The sequence below is a fragment of the Hypoxylon fragiforme genome, assembly GCF_022984875.1.
Source record: "Hypoxylon fragiforme strain CBS 206.31 chromosome Unknown GGS25scaffold_7, whole genome shotgun sequence".
NCBI classification, from domain to species: Eukaryota; Fungi; Ascomycota; class Sordariomycetes; order Xylariales; family Hypoxylaceae; genus Hypoxylon; species Hypoxylon fragiforme.
In genome coordinates this window covers 2,555,586-2,576,667 of record NW_026054762.1, presented here as the reverse complement: position 1 = coordinate 2,576,667, position 21,082 = coordinate 2,555,586, and the positions used below count along the sequence as shown (strand labels likewise).

General features: G+C 47.1%; 9 protein-coding genes and 2 non-coding genes across 11 annotated transcripts; 7 read left to right on the top strand and 4 right to left on the bottom strand.

Annotated features, from left to right (window-relative positions):
- The first annotated feature begins 169 nt into the window (after positions 1–169).
- GGS25DRAFT_385449 (glycoside hydrolase family 11 protein) lies at positions 170–1,407 on the top strand. Its single transcript, XM_049258302.1, has 3 exons — positions 170–571; positions 675–1,015; positions 1,124–1,407. The coding sequence occupies exons 1-3, from the start codon at positions 285–287 to the stop codon at positions 1,195–1,197; spliced, it is 702 nt and encodes a 233-aa protein (XP_049115001.1). The 5' UTR covers positions 170–284; the 3' UTR covers positions 1,198–1,407.
- Positions 1,408–2,003: 596 nt separating this feature from the next.
- Positions 2,004–2,091, bottom strand: GGS25DRAFT_t75. Its single transcript has one exon. It is a non-coding gene; the product is annotated as a tRNA-Ala (tRNA).
- A 640-nt stretch (positions 2,092–2,731) lies between these two features.
- GGS25DRAFT_385332 (uncharacterized protein) lies at positions 2,732–4,592 on the top strand. Its single transcript, XM_049258300.1, has 3 exons — positions 2,732–3,205; positions 3,277–4,338; positions 4,400–4,592. The coding sequence occupies exons 1-2, from the start codon at positions 3,049–3,051 to the stop codon at positions 3,885–3,887; spliced, it is 768 nt and encodes a 255-aa protein (XP_049115000.1). The 5' UTR covers positions 2,732–3,048; the 3' UTR covers positions 3,888–4,338; positions 4,400–4,592.
- Positions 4,499–4,654, top strand: GGS25DRAFT_t77. The gene is given in 2 exon segments: positions 4,499–4,616; positions 4,535–4,654. It is a non-coding gene; the product is annotated as a tRNA-Thr (tRNA).
- On the bottom strand, positions 4,594–6,780 carry GGS25DRAFT_385369 (NAD(P)-binding protein). Its single transcript, XM_049258301.1, has 3 exons — positions 6,518–6,780; positions 6,293–6,403; positions 4,594–6,216 (listed from the first exon to the last, which is right to left on the bottom strand). The coding sequence occupies exons 1-3, from the start codon at positions 6,530–6,532 to the stop codon at positions 5,239–5,241; spliced, it is 1,104 nt and encodes a 367-aa protein (XP_049114999.1). The 5' UTR covers positions 6,533–6,780; the 3' UTR covers positions 4,594–5,238.
- Positions 6,781–6,876: 96 nt separating this feature from the next.
- Positions 6,877–8,268, bottom strand: GGS25DRAFT_500800 (uncharacterized protein). The gene is made up of 3 exons (XM_049261877.1): positions 7,613–8,268; positions 7,311–7,555; positions 6,877–7,247 (listed from the first exon to the last, which is right to left on the bottom strand). Exons 1-3 carry the CDS (start codon positions 7,996–7,998, stop codon positions 7,030–7,032), a joined length of 849 nt encoding a protein of 282 aa, XP_049114998.1. The 5' UTR covers positions 7,999–8,268; the 3' UTR covers positions 6,877–7,029.
- Positions 8,269–8,540: 272 nt separating this feature from the next.
- GGS25DRAFT_500799 (uncharacterized protein) lies at positions 8,541–9,547 on the top strand. The gene is made up of 3 exons (XM_049261876.1): positions 8,541–8,887; positions 8,944–9,209; positions 9,281–9,547. The coding sequence occupies exons 1-3, from the start codon at positions 8,574–8,576 to the stop codon at positions 9,469–9,471; spliced, it is 771 nt and encodes a 256-aa protein (XP_049114997.1). The 5' UTR covers positions 8,541–8,573; the 3' UTR covers positions 9,472–9,547.
- Positions 9,548–13,348: 3,801 nt separating this feature from the next.
- GGS25DRAFT_523999 (uncharacterized protein) lies at positions 13,349–14,071 on the top strand (the record flags this gene model as incomplete). The annotated part of the gene is made up of 1 exon (XM_049264520.1): positions 13,349–14,071. One exon carries the CDS (start codon positions 13,349–13,351, stop codon positions 14,069–14,071), a length of 723 nt encoding a protein of 240 aa, XP_049114996.1.
- Positions 14,072–14,385: 314 nt separating this feature from the next.
- GGS25DRAFT_500798 (uncharacterized protein) lies at positions 14,386–15,640 on the bottom strand. Its single transcript, XM_049261875.1, has 2 exons — positions 15,081–15,640; positions 14,386–15,009 (listed from the first exon to the last, which is right to left on the bottom strand). The coding sequence occupies exons 1-2, from the start codon at positions 15,342–15,344 to the stop codon at positions 14,596–14,598; spliced, it is 678 nt and encodes a 225-aa protein (XP_049114995.1). The 5' UTR covers positions 15,345–15,640; the 3' UTR covers positions 14,386–14,595.
- A 2,453-nt stretch (positions 15,641–18,093) lies between these two features.
- GGS25DRAFT_500795 (ribonuclease T2) lies at positions 18,094–19,305 on the top strand. Its single transcript, XM_049261874.1, has one exon. It carries the CDS (start codon positions 18,378–18,380, stop codon positions 19,164–19,166), a length of 789 nt encoding a protein of 262 aa, XP_049114994.1. The 5' UTR covers positions 18,094–18,377; the 3' UTR covers positions 19,167–19,305.
- A 280-nt stretch (positions 19,306–19,585) lies between these two features.
- Positions 19,586–20,577, top strand: GGS25DRAFT_500793 (phosphotyrosine protein phosphatases I). The gene is made up of 3 exons (XM_049261873.1): positions 19,586–19,987; positions 20,056–20,147; positions 20,220–20,577. Exons 1-3 carry the CDS (start codon positions 19,822–19,824, stop codon positions 20,481–20,483), a joined length of 522 nt encoding a protein of 173 aa, XP_049114993.1. The 5' UTR covers positions 19,586–19,821; the 3' UTR covers positions 20,484–20,577.
- Positions 20,578–21,082: the final 505 nt, after the last annotated feature.

Sequence of the window (21,082 nt, the reverse complement as noted above, 5' to 3'; positions counted from 1 at the left end):
AATGAGGGGAGTTGCAGTCAATTTAGTCCGACGGTCTTACCCGAGACTACCTAACCCTGGAAAGGGGGCCACGAGGTCTTCAGGCTAAAATGTGTTTTCCCCCTTTTAGGGTCGGGGTGAGAGAAAGTTGGAAGGCGCCTAAATATATGGAGAAGTATATATAAGTTGGTATGAGTGAGCGAGTGAATGAATGTTTTGCTTCGAAAAAGGTTGGTTGTTTGACCGAAGAAGACTAAAATCGTCAACCACATCGCATCACAAACGCATCTCAAACACCTACTGCCATGATGTTGTCCTCACTCTTCCTCACCGCCATGGCCTTGATCCCAACGGTCTTTGGCGCACCCTCGGGATCGGTGCCTCAACTGGGAGATCTTCTACACGGCGATGAGAACAAGGGCAACGCGATCCAGGCCCGTCAAGGAGGCTACTTCTGGTCCTCCTGGTCCGAGGGCGGCGGCACCTTCCGATGCAACAACGGCGGCGGCGGCGCCTACAGCGTGACGTGGCAGAGCAGCGGTGGCTCGAGCGGCTTCGTGTGTGGAAAGGGGTGGAGCCCCGGAGGCAACAGGTGAGTTATCAACTGGAGTCGGATGCTGTTGTATAAGGAAGCATGGCTCCCTAGGTGACCCGAGGAACATTAACCAACATTTCTTTCCCCCCCCACCCATCAGAGCCGTCAAATACGAAGGCACCTACACGCCCAACGGGCCCAGCTACCTGGCCGTGTACGGGTGGACGCGCAACCCGCTGATCGAGTACTACATCATGGACGCGCACGGGGAGCTGCTGCCCAACGAGCCGTGGACGTCCAAGGGCAACTTCACGTTCGAGGAGGGCACGTACGAGGTCTTCACCAGCACCCGCGTCAACAAGCCCTCCATCATCGGCACCACCACCTTCCAGCAGTACTGGTCCGTCCGCTCCGAGCAGAGGGTCGGCGGCACCATTACCACCGGCAGACACTTCGAGGAGTGGAAGAAGCTGGGGTTGAACTTGGGGGGGCATGATTATAGTAAGTTGCTTTCTGCTTTCTCGTACCTAGGGTTGTGGAATGGATGGATGGATGGATGGATGCAAGGTGTAAGGTGTAAGGTTGCTAACTCACGGGTCCTACTTGCAGTGATTGTCGCCACGGAAGGGTATACCAGCGGATCGACTACGAGCAACGGGACGTCTTCGATAACTCTGAGTTAAGGAGAGGCCGGGTTGAACGTCGAGGATCTTACTGCTGAGTCGTACATGAGTCTTATAGGCTAACTTGACGCCGGACGGGAAGTAAATTGTCACATAGTTGCGCAAGTCAATGCACATGTTCTTCTCGTATATCAGTGTTGCCCATAAGAGGATTGATGTTTAGCTAGAAGTGAATGGGAACATGCCACCAATGCACCATGGGACTTGAGTTCTATTCGGACCTGATCAAGCCCATCGGTATGTATGTATGTTTAGCCTAGTATTATCATTTTTACATGCCTATGTGTTTTCGATTATCATGGCTAGGAAGAGGAACCCTGGTAAATCGTTTCTATGGCCCATTCTCGGACTCGATGCTGGCTCGGATGTTTATTATTGGCGTTGGGTGTACTGTATTTGTCGTGGCAATCGTCAAAGGGCAAGCAGTCATTCCGATAAGTCGCGCAGCGAATATTTGGTGGGACTGGTGACAGTATCGTAAGCTTGACTACCTGAATGTATAGGCCAGCGTGATTAGTAGGTGCCATAAACCGTGGCAGGCTTAAAGGGCAAGTCTAATTTCCTCCGTATCTCCTTTTCTTTGGCGAAAGGGCCTTAGAAGTCAGTTTCGCATATGTTAAGGTGTAGTCCTATATCTAAATGATATCATACGACTTGCTAAAAAACAACTCAATCAATCCAAAAATGAAACTTATCTACCTACATATGTAGGTATCTAACCTAGGGTAGTTACATACATATGTAGCTATAAGATCAAGATAATGGAACTAGAGGAAGAAGAAAAAGTAAAAAGTAAAAAGCAGATTTGGACCAGTAGGGAGTCGAACCCTAGACTTCTCGCAGATATTACGATGGGATTGCGAAGCGAGCACTCTACCACTGAGTTACAGGCCCGTCACCAAACGGTGGTTATGCCACCATACTTTGATTGGTTTAGATCCGCATTTAGGCGATTTATAATTCAACAGAAGTAGTTTTCGGTTAAATCACGGAATCTTAGTTGCATTTCTACATTCCACCCCCTTTTATTTCTTTTAATCTTCTTCCCCCCCTTTCCCTAGATAATACCTATTCTCTTCTTTGCTGTTTAGAGCCACTTTTAGGCGAAAACATGTTTGGCTACGGTCAACAATTTCATACTCGATCGAAACTTCATGAAACTCATTCACTGGCTAGACAAGTACTGTACCGGATGCTAGCATACTTCTGCGTTTAGCCTATGAGTTTGCCCCTATCTCCCAGGTGGTTATATTAGAAAAGTGATGTTCTATTGCATGTTAGGCTTGTAGCGAATTGGGGCGTCTGAACAATGAGAAACGTTCGCCGGGGCCTTTTTGTCTTATTGTTATGAAATCAATCTGCTACTCCTTTCATGATTGGCACTGTCGGGAAACTAATTCATTGTTTCTTATATGAGAGTGCCGTAGTTCCAACGAAATCGTTCTGTCAAACTCCAGCCAACAAGTCACAGGGGTGAAACTGATTCTGTTGCAGGTGCCTAAGCCCACTGGGACAGTCATATATTGGCAATCCGCCAGTGTAGTCTAGAATATGGCAAGCTTTCTTCTTTCCATCTTTCTTCTTCTTGTTTGCAGTCGTCCTGGAACAGATTCATTGAACCCAATAATCCCATAAGGGATTCATAGACATCGCTCTAGTGACGACTTCTAGACATGACAAAACACTTGTTCGGCACCGAATTGAATAAATTACTAAAATTTCCGTGTCGAATGCCACCTGCAGCAATCTCTTCATCGATTTCTCTACCTTCCAATATCTCAAACAGACATTAGTTTACTCCTTTGATTTACCGAAAGAAAATATTACACGACAACAACGACCACATTCAAAATGACAACAATTTCAGACGACGTACTTTTCCCCCTGACGGCAATCTGGAACGAAAAGCAGCGGGAAGTTGATCATTGCCAGAATGCCCTGGCCGAGCTTGAAGCCGCGCTCAACAATACCCCACCGTACATCCTTAAGCACCTTACTTGCCCAAAGGGTATGTCCACTCCCCCTTACGAAGTACTTAAACATAGGTATGTTATGAAAACTAGCTGACAAAATACACAGAACGCACTACTGCTTCCATCAAGATGACCGTCCTTGCGCTTCGGTATATGCGCGAGATACCTGAAATACCATTTCAATATGCCCATCTCGGGACGGCAATGTTCGGCGGGCCTTTCCAAGCTCTGAAACTCAACGATCAGGAGTTTACACAAAGGTTTGAGGAATTGAAGGCCAGAGCCAAACTCCAATATGATATCGTCGTGAATGAGGATGAAGTGGAGGAGGAGGAGGAGGAGGAGGAGGGGGAGGAGGAGGAGGGGGAGGAGCAGGAGGGGGAGGAGCAGGAGGGGGAGGAGCAGGAGGGGGAGGAGCAGGAGGGGGAGGAGCAGGAGGGGGAGGAGCAGGAGGAGGTGGTGAAGGAGGAGGTGGTGAAGGAGGAGGAGGATGCCATAACTCCCACTAAACAGGAGACCAGTAGAAATAGCCCCAACGCCAATGTTCCCGGCGACTTAACAGCCGGCAACGTTGGTCCCCGTGGGCAGAGGCTTGCATACCAGACTGAAGAGCCTCAAGAGGATTTCAGCCTGCGGTACGTCACTTGCGGTGGCGGGTTCTCTCAGATTCTTCCCAGGTCTCGCGGGCCTATCACCGACAAGGTCCCCAAGAAATAGGCGCTCCAAGCTAGGGGTAGTTACTGCCCACTCACTCACAGTTCCTACCTTCTTCCAGGGTTATTCCGCGTTGCCTATGGCGAGGCGATAGTTTCTCGGACACTTACTAGGCCAGTAAGCTTACGGGATCAGAGCCCTCAGACGCCCTCGAAGATAAGCACATACCCAGTGATTTTAGCTAGTTTTAGGGGTTTGGCTTCTTTGTGCTTGATAACTCTAGTTTAAAGGCGTGCAGTTTACCTAGTAGGTAGATAGTTAACGAAAACAATATCCTCTCGGGTGGCGTACTGTTCGATTACATTGCTTGTGAAACATAATCCTAGCTTACCAGCTAGATATCTAGGTTGAAGTTCGTTGGTCAGTGCCTAGTTAGCTAGGGTACCGAATGTATCTGCTGTGCTTCGCTATTTCCCCCTCCCTTTTCACTATTGTGTGACTGATAGCATGGCATATTGGGGATGTAAGCACGATGTCGAGACAAGGACATGTGAGTTCAATGGTGTCAAAGGTACCTAAGTATGGTTGTGTCGTTGGTGGCAGAAGCTAGGGCTTAAGGCAAACTAACACAAGTACTCGCATGTCTTGGCACCAGAAAAGACCAGACGACAAACGGCCGCGTAGTGTAGTGGTTAGCACGCAGGATTTGTAAGTTCCCAAAAAAAAAAAATGAATTCCTCCCAAACGAATTATGATCCTAACAGTTTACTAGTGACATCTGATTAATTTCAAGTTTTCCTGAGACCTGAGTTCAATCCTCGGCGGGGCCTCTCTATCTTTTTTGTCCCTTTTTCGCTTTTCTTTCCTTCGCTTATTTGTGCGGCTTTTTACTAACCTTAGAACTTTACCCCTTTTCTTTTTCGTTTGCCCCCCTTTTTATGTTATTGTGTGTAACTTCACACCGAGTGATAAACTTCAAGTAAACACATAATAAGTATTTCGGAAGAATGACTTTAATCTTGAACTCGTTACTTCCATGATTATTCATCAGTCTCTCTTCTACAATTGAGGATGAAATGGTTCGTGCGTCTTGTTCCTGACCTGTCTCTAGTGGATGGTGATTAAGTGGATTCGTCCCACTAGCTAACCCCGACTTACCTTACGGTGCCGTACTGCTGGGACAGGCGATGTTGGTGGGGCCAAGAATCTTCACAGCAAGAATTTGTAACCTATGAAGCCGATAGCGAAATTGAAGTTTAGGTTTCAATGAGATTATTATCGTCATAGAGACGAATGATAGAAGGATACCTCGTAGGTTATCAATCGGAAATATCGTCTCAACTCGCCCTAGGAAACATATAGACAGCTAACATGCGATATCTTTTACAATATCACTCCAAGTGTGCACACCTCCTTAGAGGTACTTTCTAATTTGTTCTTCTGTCCATTCCCAAAACTTCTCGGCCGTTCCTGTCCCCCCAGGCTCTGTCGTAGATCGAGATGCAGCTAAAAGATCGGCTCGCACAGGTTTGAATCGGCCCCACGGAATCACTAATGAGTAGGTAGGTAACGTCAGCTCAAACTTTTCCATCATCAAGGTCTCCCAAGTAGAGTGTCTCTTACCCCATTGTCCCGACCTCTCCATCGTCACGTCTGGAGACAAACCGGCAAATAGCTCCGTGTATGCACCAAACATAGTAGGATGGAACAGAAGCGTCTTAAAGATGAAGTTGGCCACCTTTCCTTGTCGGCGCCAAAGGGGTGAGTCCAAGATGCCAGGGTTGAGTGGAACACTGACGATTCCGTCAGCCTTGAACCGCTTCGCGTATTCCGTCCCGTGGAAGAACATGCCCGCCTTGCTGATTGCGTACGGGATTCCGGCGGGGACCTCCTTGTGGTAGTCGAGGTTGTCCATGTCGACGCCGCCTTTGAGGCTGAAGCCGCCCTCGATGGCTATCGACGAGACCCAGACGACGCGGACGGTACCTGCGGGCTCCGTCTTGGCCGTCCTAACCAGTGTAGGCGTGAGGAGCTTCGTAAAGAGGTAAGGGCCGATGCAATTAACACCGAGTTGCAATTCGTAGCCTTGGGCCGTCTTCGACCCTGGTGGCGGGTTCATCACCCCCGCATTGTTGAACAAGACGTGCAGCTTCTCTTCGCGGTCGAGGAACTGTTTCGCGGATGCATCGATGGTAGCCAGGTCCGACAGGTCCAGCGGCAAGAATACGAGTTCTCCGGCCCCGGGGGATGGAACAGCCTTTTGGATGTCGTTGATCGCCTTCGTGGCTTTATTATGCGAGCGGGCCGCGACGTAGACTTTGGCGCCTTTCGAATAGAGTAGTTGAGACAGATCCTTGCCTACGCCGCTGCTGGCCCCGGTGACAATGTAGACCTGGTATAGTTAGGGATGCTTCGGAACGCGGGTTGATTGTAGGTAGGTCGGTAAGCTTAGTCTTGAAGGAACTCACCTTGCCATAAAGAGATGGGAGGTCCTTTTCAGTGAAGTGAGGCTTTGGGGGATACAATTGAGTAAACTGATCTATGATATAGGGCATCTTGAGGATAGCAGGAAGAGATATCTTGGGAAGGTGTTTGAGTGAATGTTTATCGAGTTGATATTAATCTACTGGGCGCGTATTAGCACGTCGGCCGATTCTATCCCCCTTGTTGTGAGACATCCCTTGCGTCATTACCTCGTTGCCTTTCATCTTGACCAATTACGACAACCAGTGGCTGCGATTTATCAGCTTGTGCCACCAAGACTGCGGCATGGCTTGGATTATATTGGTGTGGTGGCCTCTGGGTATCTGGATGAGAAAGAGTGATGTGCTCCTTTTCTTCTCACAGTTGGCAGCACAAGACCAAATTTTATAACGAGGAGGTAGTTACTTATCGGGTGGTCTACTTGACAACTTTTTTACTGGGTAGGTACATATGTAGCAAGAGAGCGATTTGGAATTCGATATTTATTTAGCCAAAGCTGTAGCGAGAGTTGTACTGACAAAGTAAGAAATATAGTGTGAAAGAATGACAAATTCCAAAATTCCCAAATTCCCAAATCCCAAATCCCAATTCCCAATGTAACGAACGGCGAATTCCAAATTCTCAATGTAAACGCACTTCCCATCAGGGTATCACGTGGACGTTTATACCACGTGACTACCCAATACCTCAGAAGACTTTGTTCTGGATTGACAACTCCCGTTTAAGGAGGGCAGTCTATAGTTTGTTGGTTGACGAAGTCAAGCGCGGCCGCTATCTGCTGCGCCTCAATTGTCGCCGCTACATTATTCCACAACCTTTGATTGAAGTTTGCTTCGTAGTCATTGTAGTCGATTGTACACCTGACCCGAGCCTCCGTTTGCTTAGCATTCTGGACATTTCTCATGTCCTCAGTCACGGCGAAGGAAACCAGTCGAACATCTATGTATATATATCAGCAAGTGCTTTCTCTTCATCGTCAGTACCTAGGTGCCCTGTGCTTACATGATCTGATTTCGTTGGTCAGAGACATGTACTCGTAACGCTCAAGTACGATTGTCTTGTTTTGAGAGCTGCTACTAGTCTGTGAGATCGTGCGTGTCAAAGACTGCAAGATCTGTTCAAGGGGTTCAATGACTGCTGGAATTGCAACGAATCCTGCAAGGACGGCGCTGATCAGCTCCTTGTGAAAGTCCTCGACCCTGCATTCGATAGTCTGAGACTGATTCTGATCGACGTTCATTGCAAGCCTATACATGGTCAGCCCATCTTTCTAGGAGATGTGAAGAGATTCAATTATTACATACCATGGGGTGGTCTTCATGTGCTGTGTAGCAACTCTGGCACAGTATGCACTACGGATGGTAATTGACTCCTGGCTAGCATCCTGTGGAACTTCCGGGGCACTGAAGACGGTACGCCACCAAACGAGACTTGCCCAGGAACGGTAGTCCATGATGCTTTGCTCATACTGTCTTAACAGGTGTTGTTGCTGTTGAGCTAACACGGTGGGAAAATTGACAAACCACACGGAGGGAACTATTTTAGAATCCTCGACGGCCCTCCGAGCGACTTCGTCGTCGGACATTGTTGCGCGTTGTGCGGCATTATTGATGCCTTCATAGGTTTTAGGCGGCTGGACACCAACGTTAGCAAGGTTGATAAGTGTTCCGAGGTCTACGACTTTAGACATGGTTGCGGTATGGAAATAACAAGTAGTGGTGGCCTCTGTGTAGAAGTATTTGTCAGGTCAATGTGTTAGGTAGTTTGGAGGGATGATGAACATAGAAAAGTATGTCTACGAGTTGTCGGATGTTGTAAGGCTTTATAGGAATGAGCGCTGTGTATTTCTACGCCCTTATTTGCAAACATGTATAATCTAACGTACTGCCACATGGAATCTCTTGGATTTTCGTTCCATCCTAATTCTTTGATTTCGTCTTGTCCCGACTTTAAAGTGGGGAGTCAGTATAAAGTGGTTAGCTGAATGTCTTCCGATAGTTCCAAATCAATCCTTCGAACAGTATCCTTCCAAAGATGTAGCACTGTCTTGGCATCTACTCCGAGAGATATATGGAAAGAGAATGCGAAGATTGTGGCATCATTCCTCTCTAAGGAGTATACTAGTTAGGTACCTAGGTAAGATAATAATCGAGGACTGCTGACCATGTTGGTTTTATATAGCATAGAGTAGCACCATTGCGTTTCTTCATCATTTTCACCACTACCTACCTACTCAACCCAAATTCTCATAGTCTTCATTTCAATATGTCTACCTCCACGCAAAACACAACACCAATCAGCAGCGTGGGAGATGATGTTAATAAGGGGAAAGAGGACAACGATCCTCAGACGATATTCTACCTAAACCGTATCTTAGCGGCCTCATCGCAGCAAGCCATTGACACCCCCTTAGAGGATATATGGACCACTCTCTACTTTTGGGCGCCCAGAATTGAGCAAACAGTCCAACAGCAACTTGGCAATGATGATATTCACGAACACCATAGCCTCAAAGCAAGCTGGGAGCGAGCTGCTTACCGTGTCAGACTCGTTGACCACCTCGCGAGGACTACTCCTTGGTTAGCAAATGGTGATATGTAAATCTTATATGAAACTGGCTAACACTCGTCTTTAGGCTGATGATGGTTCGTGACAACTCGGCGGCCCCCTCGGATGAAAAGCTGATCGGCGAATACCATCATGACAAAATGATCTACCAACATGCCGTCTCCGATTATCTCCAAGTGAATCTCCCCGCGGATGTTCCAGTGGAGAAACTGCAAATCATTGAGAGATACATTACGGAAACGATTGTGCTCGGCCAAGATATAACAGACAAAGACCTTCGCTTCGCTCTGGTCTACCCACTGATGATCGAAACTGGCATTTCCCTGCAGTCAGGTATGTGCTAATATGAACTATGTGTGTAACTAGGTACATATTTGGGCTAACTGATTCTCCTGCGAATGAAGGGGTTCGTGTGATAACCTTTACTTTCACAACCAAGCACCCTGATGAGTCTACTAAGGTGGTGTCGATTTCCAAGACTATATATGAAGCAAGAATCAATAAAAGGCTCTTTGATGGACAGACGTTCGACCAGGAGTATTTGGCATTGGGGAAGGGTCTTGTGGCAGATGCCACCTTTGATTTCTTTGCTTAAAGGCAACCAAAGTGTCTATCCTACACGAATGTCGCTTAGATTATAGCACTTGAACACAATTTCTTACATTTGTACCCAGATTGAAATAAAATTATTTCTTTTCGTATTCATGCCCAGTTGAGATGTTCTACTACAGTTAGATCACTCCGGATATTGATGAAAATGTCTACCATTTGTCTGCGATTTAGACATATTCTAATCACAATATTCGAACCTCAGATGCATTTTTAAAATCTTGTTGCTTATATAATTTGACGTTAAAATATCCATCATTCTGCCCCCTTTTAACCATAATAACACCACATTGTGGAACTTCTGTCTATGCTATCCAAACAACGACCCGGGCAAGTAAAAACACGAAACTTGTAGGTAAAAGGGCATTCTACCTCATCGCAAAGTCAGAGTCCATCTAACAGGTTGCTTTGTCGGTGTGCTCTCAGCTCTAGGCTTGAATACCGTACCATGCCGACCACATCACTATATTTCATATGCACTGTAATGAAATCTATTGCCTCCGTTTCTCTAATATCATCGTACCCACGCGCTCCGAATAACTAAGATTTCGTCCAACTACACCACCATGCCACTCGACATGAACCCCCATTCTACTACGTCTTGTTCTCATACGGCAACAAACTCAACGGTGATGACGACAAACCTGGCTGCAGCTCCAACAACAAACGCCACCGCACACTCTACAAAATCATGGTTAGTTGTACTGTTTCTAGGCAGCCACAGAACAGGTAGCTATCAACGTCGTCAAGTGTGGATTCTCATGGAATACTTCCTAAAGCCCATTGGGGAGTTAGTTACTGGTCCTGTTGTGTTCCGCATCGTGATACTTGCAAGTGGAATATCAGGGACAGCCGACCAGTACTGTTACAAATCCCAACCCGGGCAGATCTTGGTAGTCAAAAACATAATTCCACTTTCTAGCTTCCGTCACGATATCCTCAGCGGGGTCGAACTCGGGTGGCTATCACTATTAGTGAGTTTCCATGTTTTGCATAGGTGCCCAACCTACCTAGGTAAGCAAGTAAGTTTAAGGTAGGCCATGAATAGCATGATCATCGAACTCGATCGAGATCCCAGTTCCACCGCCACAGCATATCTGACCGGTCTCAATGTATGGTAGCTGATGATAATCAAACACAGTCCGTTGTCCATAGCATTCACCTGATATCATCGGCGCTCCGAGTGCTTACACGGCATCATATCCAGTTTCGTCAGAGACTAGGTACTAGATTACTAGATGATGGCTCCTAGTAGATAGGTAGGTGGCTTTGATCACATCCGCATGACCCAGAATTTATTATAATTTAACCTATAATAAGCGGAATGCCGCGCCAGCTTTTCTCCCCAACCAGCTGGTTGGTCGTACCAGCGGCCACCAACACGGGTCGTTCGGGTCCTGGATAATGACACTATACTCATTATCAGCGACCATTCCCCTCTCGAATGGACTTTTACCACCCTTAGAAATTCTCAGCTTTAAAGATACTCGCCACTATTTTGTCTTGCCCCTTCGTGACAGTATCTACCCTTCGTGCAAGGGTATCGCAGACATATCATAGGTACCCGGGCAGGATCGGGAAAACTTGCCAAGAACTTTCTTTGCCCGAGTCCGGATCTGAACTTTGTATTCAGCTAGTACTGGGACAGCAGTGCATGCTCCAACTCATTTATCGTGTGTTTTCAGCCAGTAATTGTGATGTGTAACTATCAGATTGTTTTTGTTTTCTCACCGGCCTAAGGCATTGCTTACCACCTGGGTAGGTATGCATGCTGACAGCAGTTTGTATATTATCCACTTATGAAGCGAGCATGAACACATAACACATATCGGGAACTGTTACGAAAGATATCATACCATTCTATAACTTATTATCACGTTTGAATTCGGCATTTGATTCTTGTTCCCGATTTGATGCGGGGAAGCCTCTTGGGATGCTTCTCTATGTTAATCTGAACACCATAGACTCGGGCATACAGTTTGATTGGAAGGGGTGAGTTCCTACAGCCTATTGCATACAAGCGCCTCGTCGGAATTTTCTTGCCCCATGATCAAACACCCTTGAGTTAGAAGGGTAGATACTTCCGAGTTTCATGGAATTTGATGGAAACCCCCGCTCACTTCTAAGGTATCTCTTGAAAGATGAAAGAGATACTATGTGGTAAAGGGAGTAAGCATTCTGGTTAATATACTGCTAGCATTTAAAACAGAGTAACAGTTTTGAATAAAGATATTTCGTTGCCAAAAGGGGACGCACTCTCTATCTCGCTGGATCGAAGACTGCTCTCGTAACCAAGTCCTTATGTATCTCAGCTCAGCCACGAAGGACTCCTATAACATTAGCTTATATCAAAGGTATGATCTTGTTAACTACCTCCTGATGAAGGGCAAAAAGTGAAGTGTGGAGCCCCACACTCGGCGGATTGCCTGGCAAGCGTGGATGATAATGGTATTCCCTCAGTTCCCCTCAGGTCGGAAAGAATAGCGGATCCCCTCGAGTGACGAAGGGTTATCAACTATCGTGGTAGTGGTGGTGTTGTTGAGTCGGCTGAATAGCGCTTAACTCCTGGAGTGGCTCTTGTGTGGCACTTATGAACTCTGGTGGTATTGGCTTAGCACGTCACTCGAAAACTTGTGTTAATATGTGCACACAAGCAGAATCGAACCATGCGTGTACGACTTCCTGTTGTTGCGCCATGAAACGATGTGTTTATTTGTTTGTTTGTTTGCCTCGCTGCTAGGTACACCAAGTCTAGCTCTCGGGCTCGTGTAACCAGAGAGGACGAAGGTCAACCAACGTCAACCAACTGCGCCAAGGAAGGCTTCCGGTATTCATAACCTATTCAAGGTTACGGTGTGAGCCCGACACTTGGTAGAATATCTAGCAAGTATGGACTATATAGTACTAGGTTAGGGTCCATTACCTCTAGTGCATCTAATTAGTTAGTCCCACAATATCATTCATCGCCCACATCCTGGCAGAACTGAGGAAGAGAATTTTAGAAAACTGATACAAATTTCTTACTGGGTTTTACTGTAAGGCTGCCATATAAGGATATTGTCAACTACTAGAATAGGGGTACTGCCAATTTGGCTGTGTGTGCTTAAGGTGCCCACGTGACATCCACCCCTTTTGCTTGAAGGGTAGCCACACAGTGTGGAGGATCCATGTTGGAAACCGTGCACAAGTACTACTAGTAGTAGCTAAAATCCCTAAGATATAGTGGTAAGCCACCTATGCTTTAGTGAGTGGGTTGCTATAAGGTACCTAATTTGATTACTAACTAATACAGTGTACAGCAACTTTAAACTGTGCAATTACATGCAGGCCGAGATATAAGCGATGAAGCATAAGATGCTGTGAAATATCATATATAGTTAAGTGCTTATAGTTATGCTTATAGTTACGTAGCGTGAGGCTCAAGCCTTCGTAAAGCCTGTGGGCAACTACATTCCTTTGGTGTTAGATGCCCATCCTTTCATGTAGCCCGTCTCGCACCTGTCCTGAATAGTATTAAATACATTCCCATATCGTCCATAGGGCCATTCTGCTGAAGCTTATTGAGACGGGTACCTGCCTACCTGCCTAGTTACCTAGTTATTAAGATTCAGTCTATTTTAAACTGAAAGTCAATAAAGTAAGCACGTCTTCTCTTCTACTCGATGAATGTAAAGTTTGTCACACGGTAGCTGAATACTTAATCTCAAATGCTAACCTGTCTACATAACATTCTCTTCATCTCATCACATACTACTTAAGATAAATATATCCCAGCTTCCTTCCAATTCTCTAAAAGCATTCCCATTATCTACAGAAATAGAGAAAAAAAAACTCCCCTTTTTGTCTCTTTAAACAGTACAAAAATGTCGACAGTATCAGAATCCCGAACCAAAGAGGACGATGATGTCTCTTCAGGTCCATCCCTTTCCTATGAGCTAGTCAACACAGCAGATGACCAGAGCGAATCTGCTGTGGAAACTGAGCCATCGACCGTTAGTGCCGGAAACGGAAAGATATACTTAGACGCGCCCGAGAAAGTTTCCATAAGCTTCGGTATCATGCCCTCAGATGGGCGCTCGTGGGTTGGAAAAATGGACGTCAAATGCGATGACGTGCCCCAGATGATGCGCGAGGGTTTCTACTGGTCGGTGGAGAACGTGATCAAAGAAGAAGGCGTCGTCGATAACTACACCTCGCCAGCTTATAGCTCATCAAACAAGCCAAAACCCCCCTGTAGAGCTACCAGGCGCTGGATCCTGCAAGATATGCAACGGCCACGGCGATGGATTGCCTACTTGGAAGTCCACGCCCTGACTCTGGATATCGTATCCAACATTCGCCTCGACAGCTGGCACCCAAACATGGTTGTGTCCTGCAGTGCCTGGGGTCACTTGGACAATTTGGTATACCAATTCGAGGCCAGAGCGCCTGAAGACGGCTTCAACACCATTTACGACGATTTAATGCTGAGAGGATGGTGGCCCTGGCCACGACTACGGCCACGAACACAAGTATTTGTTCGTCGTAATGGTGGACGATTGCAGCGCGTAGACGTGAAAGAACTCACGGCAGAGATGTCTGACTAGCGTTCGTCTACCTGATCGACCTTTCGATTTGCTCAAAGTCTATCTCGCAAATTTAGAATGTAACCTTTACGGCCACGGAGACTACGCTTCAGAAAACAACAACAAAAGAAAAGGAGGAATAAATACGGGCGGCTTAGAGCCCTGGGAGAGATGGCCCCATGCCGAGAACTGCTAGGCATGACTCTGGACTTTCACCCAACTGTCATTTTTAGGGGAGATTTTGTTTTTACTCGACTATCAAAATTGTTTTGGTTCTCGCCACATTGTAACAGCATGTGTTGGAGGAATAAAGCATAGCGATATTGTATCTTAGCGCATTAGTATCTAATACCTATTAGAAGTATGGGTTTCCACCAGTCTCACAAATTGAAGCGGTTAATCCTTAACTAGTTCAAGTACCCTGGTGAAGAAACGAGCGAGTCCTCCTGTTTGTGTCCATCCCTTTCACCAACGTGCCAAGCTCTCAACCCTCCATCCTACAATATGCAGGTAGGTAAGCCTGCCAACCCGCGTTCCTGCATCCTCTACGCGGAAATCTTGATGAACGCCGTAGTCTCATTCGCGTACAACGGCTGTCCCGTCGTCGGGTCGGCGCTGTTGGGCCCCAACAAGCGAGTGTAGTAGTAGTCGAGGCGGGTGGAGACGCCGTCGGCGAGCGTCCACCGCAGGCCCCACGACGTGCTGCCGTTGTAGCCGCCGAGGAAGACGCCGTCCTGCTTGACGTCGCCGACGTAGTGCTCGAAGATCTGGGGGGCGTCGCCCTCGATCTTCCACATCAGCGCCGCGTCGTACGGGTACGGCGACAGCACCAGCGGCGACCACTGCACGTTGGTGGGGGCGCCGGCGGCCGTCAGGTCGGTCGACACCCAGGCCTTGAGCACGCCGGCGTCGCACTTGATGGCCGTCTTGGCGATGTCGTTGCGCTGCGGGAAGGTGATCTGGCACGTTCGGTCAGAGCCCATTCTATTCTCACCTGCCTACCGAGGCCTCCCGAACAGAAAGTACTTACGTAGCCCCATCGCATGCTCGGCTTGGGGTCGGTGCTAGGGTTGAACGCGACCGCGTAGTTGGAGGTGTCGCTGAAGCCTTCGATGGCGGTGTTGTCGGCGTTGACTAGCTGGATGGTCCAGGGACCCGCAGTGTTGGCGGCGGCGTCGTAGCCCGGGAAGGACGAGCAGTCCTCGAAGGGCAGGGCCTTGACGGTCACGTCCGGGGTTGCGCGAGCGAACGGCACCGCGGCGAGCAGGGATGCGAGGGCGAGGTTGGTGAGCATTGTGACGGATCTCTTTGATGCTGCGGTTGAAGATATAGGCAAGTGAATAAACTAGTAGAGCTTGACAGGTTATAGAAACGATCGACAAGAGCAGAGGCAACGAGAGTATTTATTCCCCGTGAACCCCTGAAAGAAGAGATGAACAAAAAACAAAACATCATGGGATTCTTCTACAGATGACTCTCCCCTCCCTGTAACCATTTTCGACAGTATAGGGCCGGTAGGCAGCATCCGAGTCTAGACCTTAGTACAAGCACTCCAAGCGCATGATCAAGTAGAAGTTATTCGATGAGGTTAAGATTAATGTGGAATTTGACATGGTAATGTTGTCTGTTTAAGCCTAGATCGTATAGATCGAATCTATCCGATTGGCTCTAGCGGCGACAAGCCCGACGAATTCGGAATGTGGCTAGGATTCTCACCGATACAACTAGGCAGAAGTTTGGGCAGGATCGAGGCTCAGCTATGCGAGTTTAAATGCCTTTTTTTTTTTTCTTGCCTTCGCTATGCAGCATCGCGAGATTGGAACATTGGGGGCCTAATGAGGTCGGACAGTAGGGAGGTGGTTCATTATGTAAAACGAGTCACCACGCATTCACCCACCACCTGCAGGCAGCATCGAGGATGTGATGGCAACTGTAAAAGCTCCATCAGATTTACCTACCTCGGTACCTAGTAGCTGTCTATGCATTTGCCTCCATTAAGACGATACTTGATACCTAGGTGATACATACACATGAGCGACGACAACACGAGCAAAAGATTCTAAGATCCGCCGGAAAGAACCAGGGCCAATGCCAAGGGTGCATCTTTGTCTGACTTGCCAGCAATCGCCGCCTTGAAGTAATGCTTACCTTAATAGGTACAACTTATAAACTTCTATTTAATTCTGCAACTCTATCTTGTAGTCTTGGAACATAGAGGCTGCTTTTGGTTACATAATTTAGTCAATGGCCCCCCTCTACTACTACTAGTACCCTCTATACTACCACCGTGCTTTCTCGTTCCCGTACGTTTATGCGAGGAGGTATGGGCTACTGCGGTAATGATTCGATAGTTATAGGCAGCATCTCCTATAGGGCTGAAATGATCATAACACTCTCCGCGGGTGAGATACTGGAGATTTGGCAAGGATCAGGATCCTCTATATACCTCCAAGGCTAGGCGCTTACCTAGTAGTATGGGACGTAGAGAGCGGATGTCACCGAGGACGGTCTAATACACCCATAAACATCTGGGCAGCCATCTTGGCTACAATCAAAAGATCATTTGATTCCAAGTTGGATTACCTAGGTATGTTAGACCTCTTCGGTTTAGAAAACGATGGCTGCGTAGATCGCGGCACTGCGAGCGCAATTCGGCCCTCATAACGATAACTATACGCAACTCCTAGGTTACGTTTAGAAATCACCCCTAATATTACGAACTTGGAATAGAAAAGCCTGTTATGGCCACCGAGGCAGGAAATATACCTACCATCATCTATCTAGTTCATTGGCGGGCGGCTTGTCAAGAGCTCTACTCAGAGCCCCCTTTTTGGCCCCCATCGTTTGATCATTTGGTTAACCTCGCCCCCGAAGCCTATGGTCTACTTCGTGTTGAACGATCACCTCATCATCTTCAGACTCACGAGTCACTCCATTCTTCGAGATTATAAATTGTTGCGTTTCGATTCTGGGCGACATCCAAAGCACGAGAAAAGGCCCCCCGATCCGTTCAACTCTGTACATTACGGCCCGCCCATTCCTCCTATATATCCCACGGTACCTATGTAATTCTCGCATTCATTGATAGACCTTCGACACGAGACGCGACGTCATTCATTTATGTATTTCGTATTGTATTTCAATCCCACAAGCGAATAGGATACGCTACATCGCGCAGACACAGCCCCTGAAAGATAGCCATTGAAAGAGACGATAGGACCTTTCCTTAGATTCATTTATATTCACAACCAAGCCCACGTGGAAAGTACGGATGAGACCTTTTGGTAAATGAACGGGCCCATAGGTATCCAGTCCAACAATCTGACTCCGGATCTCCTATAATAGATCTAGAGCTCATCGTAGGGCCGGTGGTACACGACCCTACCCTTGAAGTAACAATGAAGATGATTCCAGGTCAGACAACATCGAACGTATGGACATTTTGAAGATTCCATTTACGATGAACGGCCATAATATTGGAACGAATAATGCGAAGCCCCATCAAGAATTCAATCACGGGCTCGATGGTAATCATTCAATTAAGGGTTGAGCTCCAATCAATAGCGCGGCGGAGATATGACAGACAACGAGGCCGGCCAATATATGCCGTAAGATGAAGATATTGGTGAAGATAGTTAACGTTATCCATTCAAGTGCCTGCTTGTGGTTAGCAATATAACGACCTCTAGGCCTATTAAGGACTCCCTCCTCTCTTAGTAAGAAGACCGGCACCTCCTTTTCCAAAGACTTACATTTCGGCCAACTGACTTGAGAAGGTACAGAGAACAGGTGATAAATAATTGACACTTGACGGTCTGCTTATCTTGCCTCGGTCTGGCGATTGTCGCGAAGAGATGGTAACTAGGTAGGTGATCTAGATACCCAGGGTAGATCTCAAACATCTACCTCCCTACCTGGTAGCTAGCAGGTCAAGAGATTTGCGTGGGGAGGGGGCCTGCACGTGCCAATGAAAAACACATGTTGTTGGTTTAAGCAATCGTTTTGAAACGTGCTGTAGCTATCAGGCTTTTGATTGACCCAGCAGGTAATTGAGGTGATTTCGGACCGAGAGCTAGAGAGGAAGATAGCTGTGCTGTGATGCATGATTCGATAATCATTAGGGCGGGAATAATGCCTGGATAAGAAGGTGTGTTGCCCTAGGGCCCTGCAGCGCAACGCTGATCAGTGGGGAAGAACACCCTCTTGTGTTCACGATATTCCCCTGATCTAGACGCCAAAGATTAAGGGAAAATGTAGGTATTTAAAGAAGGGTCTCATCCCCCGCCCAATATTTGTTGGAAATGGTGGTATTATAGGTATCGACAATATGACTTCCCTTCGAAAGTTGACTGCCGAAGCTTTGGCTGGGCTATGTCTGGCCCAGATTGTCCTCGGCGGTGCTCCCAAGCAGTGCGCAGGTGCGACAGAGCTATCATGCCATAACACCACCACGATTGCCGACACCTGTTGCTTCAATTATCCAGGAGGATCGTTGCTACAGACCCAATTCTGGGATACGGACCCTGTAGTTGGGCCTGATGATTCATGGACCATCCACGGCCTTTGGCCAGACCACTGTGACGGCACATACGACTCCACTTGCGACAGCCGCCGCGCCTACAAGAACATAACCAGCATTTTGAAATCTTTTGGGAACGATGATCTCCTGAGTTACATGGAGACCTACTGGCTGCCGAATGACAGCACCGGGGAGGAATTCTGGGAACACGAGTGGGGAAAGCACGGTACTTGTGTCTCGACTCTTGAGCCGGACTGTTTCACCGACTACCAACCTACCGAAGAGGTCCCCAGCTATTTCAACACGACAGTCAGCCTTTTCAAGAGTCTGCCGACGTATGAATGGCTCGCTGACGCAGGTATCACGCCCAGCTCAAGCAAGACCTACAAGCTGGCCGACATCCAGGCAGCATTGTCCAAGAACCATAATGGCGAGACCGTGTACGTCGGGTGCAGTAGTGGTGCCATCAACCAGGTTTACTACTATTACAACGTGTATGGCTCAGTTGCTACCGGGCAGTTCGTACCGGCGAGCCCGGATAACAGCGACGACGGTAACTGCCCTAGCACAGGAGTCAAGTACCTCCCAAAGAATTAGGCTGCTGCCCTCTTTCCGGAGGAATCTACTGTATCCTTTCATCAGCATAATAAAGGAAAAGAAATACCAAGCCCGCCGTTTATTCGTAGTGTCTATTCATCTTTAGTTCTATGCCTCGCGTAAGAAGCCAAAGTCCGTCTTGTAGTACATCTCAAGGTGATGCAGAACTGAGTATAGGTAGTTTGGGGCGATTCCAGTGGCCAAGTTCGTGACAATAGGATGAAATGTGAGGGCAACGATGTTATCGGTAAGGTTGTCGTAAATTTAGCAACTCAATTTAGCAACTCACCCCGTCATCGCTGAATAGTCATGATTGTACTTCTATTGTACTTATTCAAGCTCATTTCACACGTCATGTGGATCCCTCAAGTGAAGGTTTCACAGCATTTTGAAGCTATTTAACATTAAACATGCTAAACCTCCAGGGCTGTTTAAAACACGGCGCATTTATTAACATTAAACATTGAGCTTTTGGCAAAGCGGGGCAATTTTCATGAAATCCCTGTTCCCGAAGATCTTCCAAACTCAATCTCGCTAATCTGACAAGCCTTGAATGGCATAACATTACTGCTTAGTATCAAATCATCATTATATCGTGCAGCATTGTGTCGACTCACTTCCCGACTTTCTAATTCTCTTGACTTCATAACACTTCATGATGTCTAGCTCAGCTGCGAATTCAGAAAAGGCCTCAGTGCTATTCGTTTGCTTAGGAAACATTTGTCGATCAACGATGGCTGAAGGCGTCTTTCGGTCCATTGTGAAAGATAAGTCTTCGCCTTACTACAACCTCATCGATAAGGTTGATTCTTGCGGGACTGGTACGAAATATTCTACTTTCATATCTTTTATATCTTTCTCTCATGCTAATAACTGCATTGCATAATAGGAGGCTATCATACTGGTGATGAACCGGATGAGCGAACGATGTCAACTCTCGCAGATAACGGCATCACGAATTATAAGCATGGCGCACGCAAGGTTAGTAGCAGAACAGGCCGATAAGCTTTTTGAGTGACATTGAAACTGACCAACAACTTTTGTTACATACAGCTCCGCGATAGCGACTTCCGGGATTTTGACTATATATTTGCGATGGATACTGCAAACCTGATGGATCTCGAGCGATGGAAGGAGAGGAGTAAGAAACCTATCAAAGCCAAAGTTATGTTATTTGGCGAGTTCTCCGGCACGGGCCGTAAGGAAGTAGTGCAGGACCCGTATTACATCGGGCTCGAAGCTTTTGAGAAGGCGTTTGAGCAGTGCAAACGGTTCTCGACTAATTTCCTGGAGCAAACATTTCCTGATGCGAACTAGACGGCATGAACACGCATAGTTAGATGATACCCGGTAGACATTTCTTCATCTTAGATTATAGACAGGTCAATAATAGTAGTGAGCATGCACGGAAGTTGTCAAATCCGAAATTCGGATACCTAGTTCTTTCCACGAAATGCATCGTTCAAGGCTGAATATGTAGAAACTTTACACTCCCAGGTAACCAGGGTAGGTAGTAGTAAGTTTAGTTGGTAGTAAAGACAGAAATAGCAACTCGGCGTCATCTTACAGGAACTTTGAACGTCAGGAATTGAGTACCTACCTGATTTTTGGGGGCCACATGCAGCAACTTCAACATTGAAAGGGACATCTTGCAGTGCCCATTGTTCTTGGCCTCAGCTCAGCCCTCCGGACAAGCGCATTAAGTATGTTAATAAGGTAGCATGATATCTAAGAGTATAAACTATCCTTCATACGTAATCCATAGATGCTAATAATTATATCTACCATTGAGTTTCAGCCCAATCAGTGGTGGGCAACGAGTGCTTACAGGGCGAGCAGGGGTACAATTGACGTTCAATTGGCGCTATCTTGGAACCAGAAGAGTGGGCCTTATTTCGATATTTAGCCAACAAGAA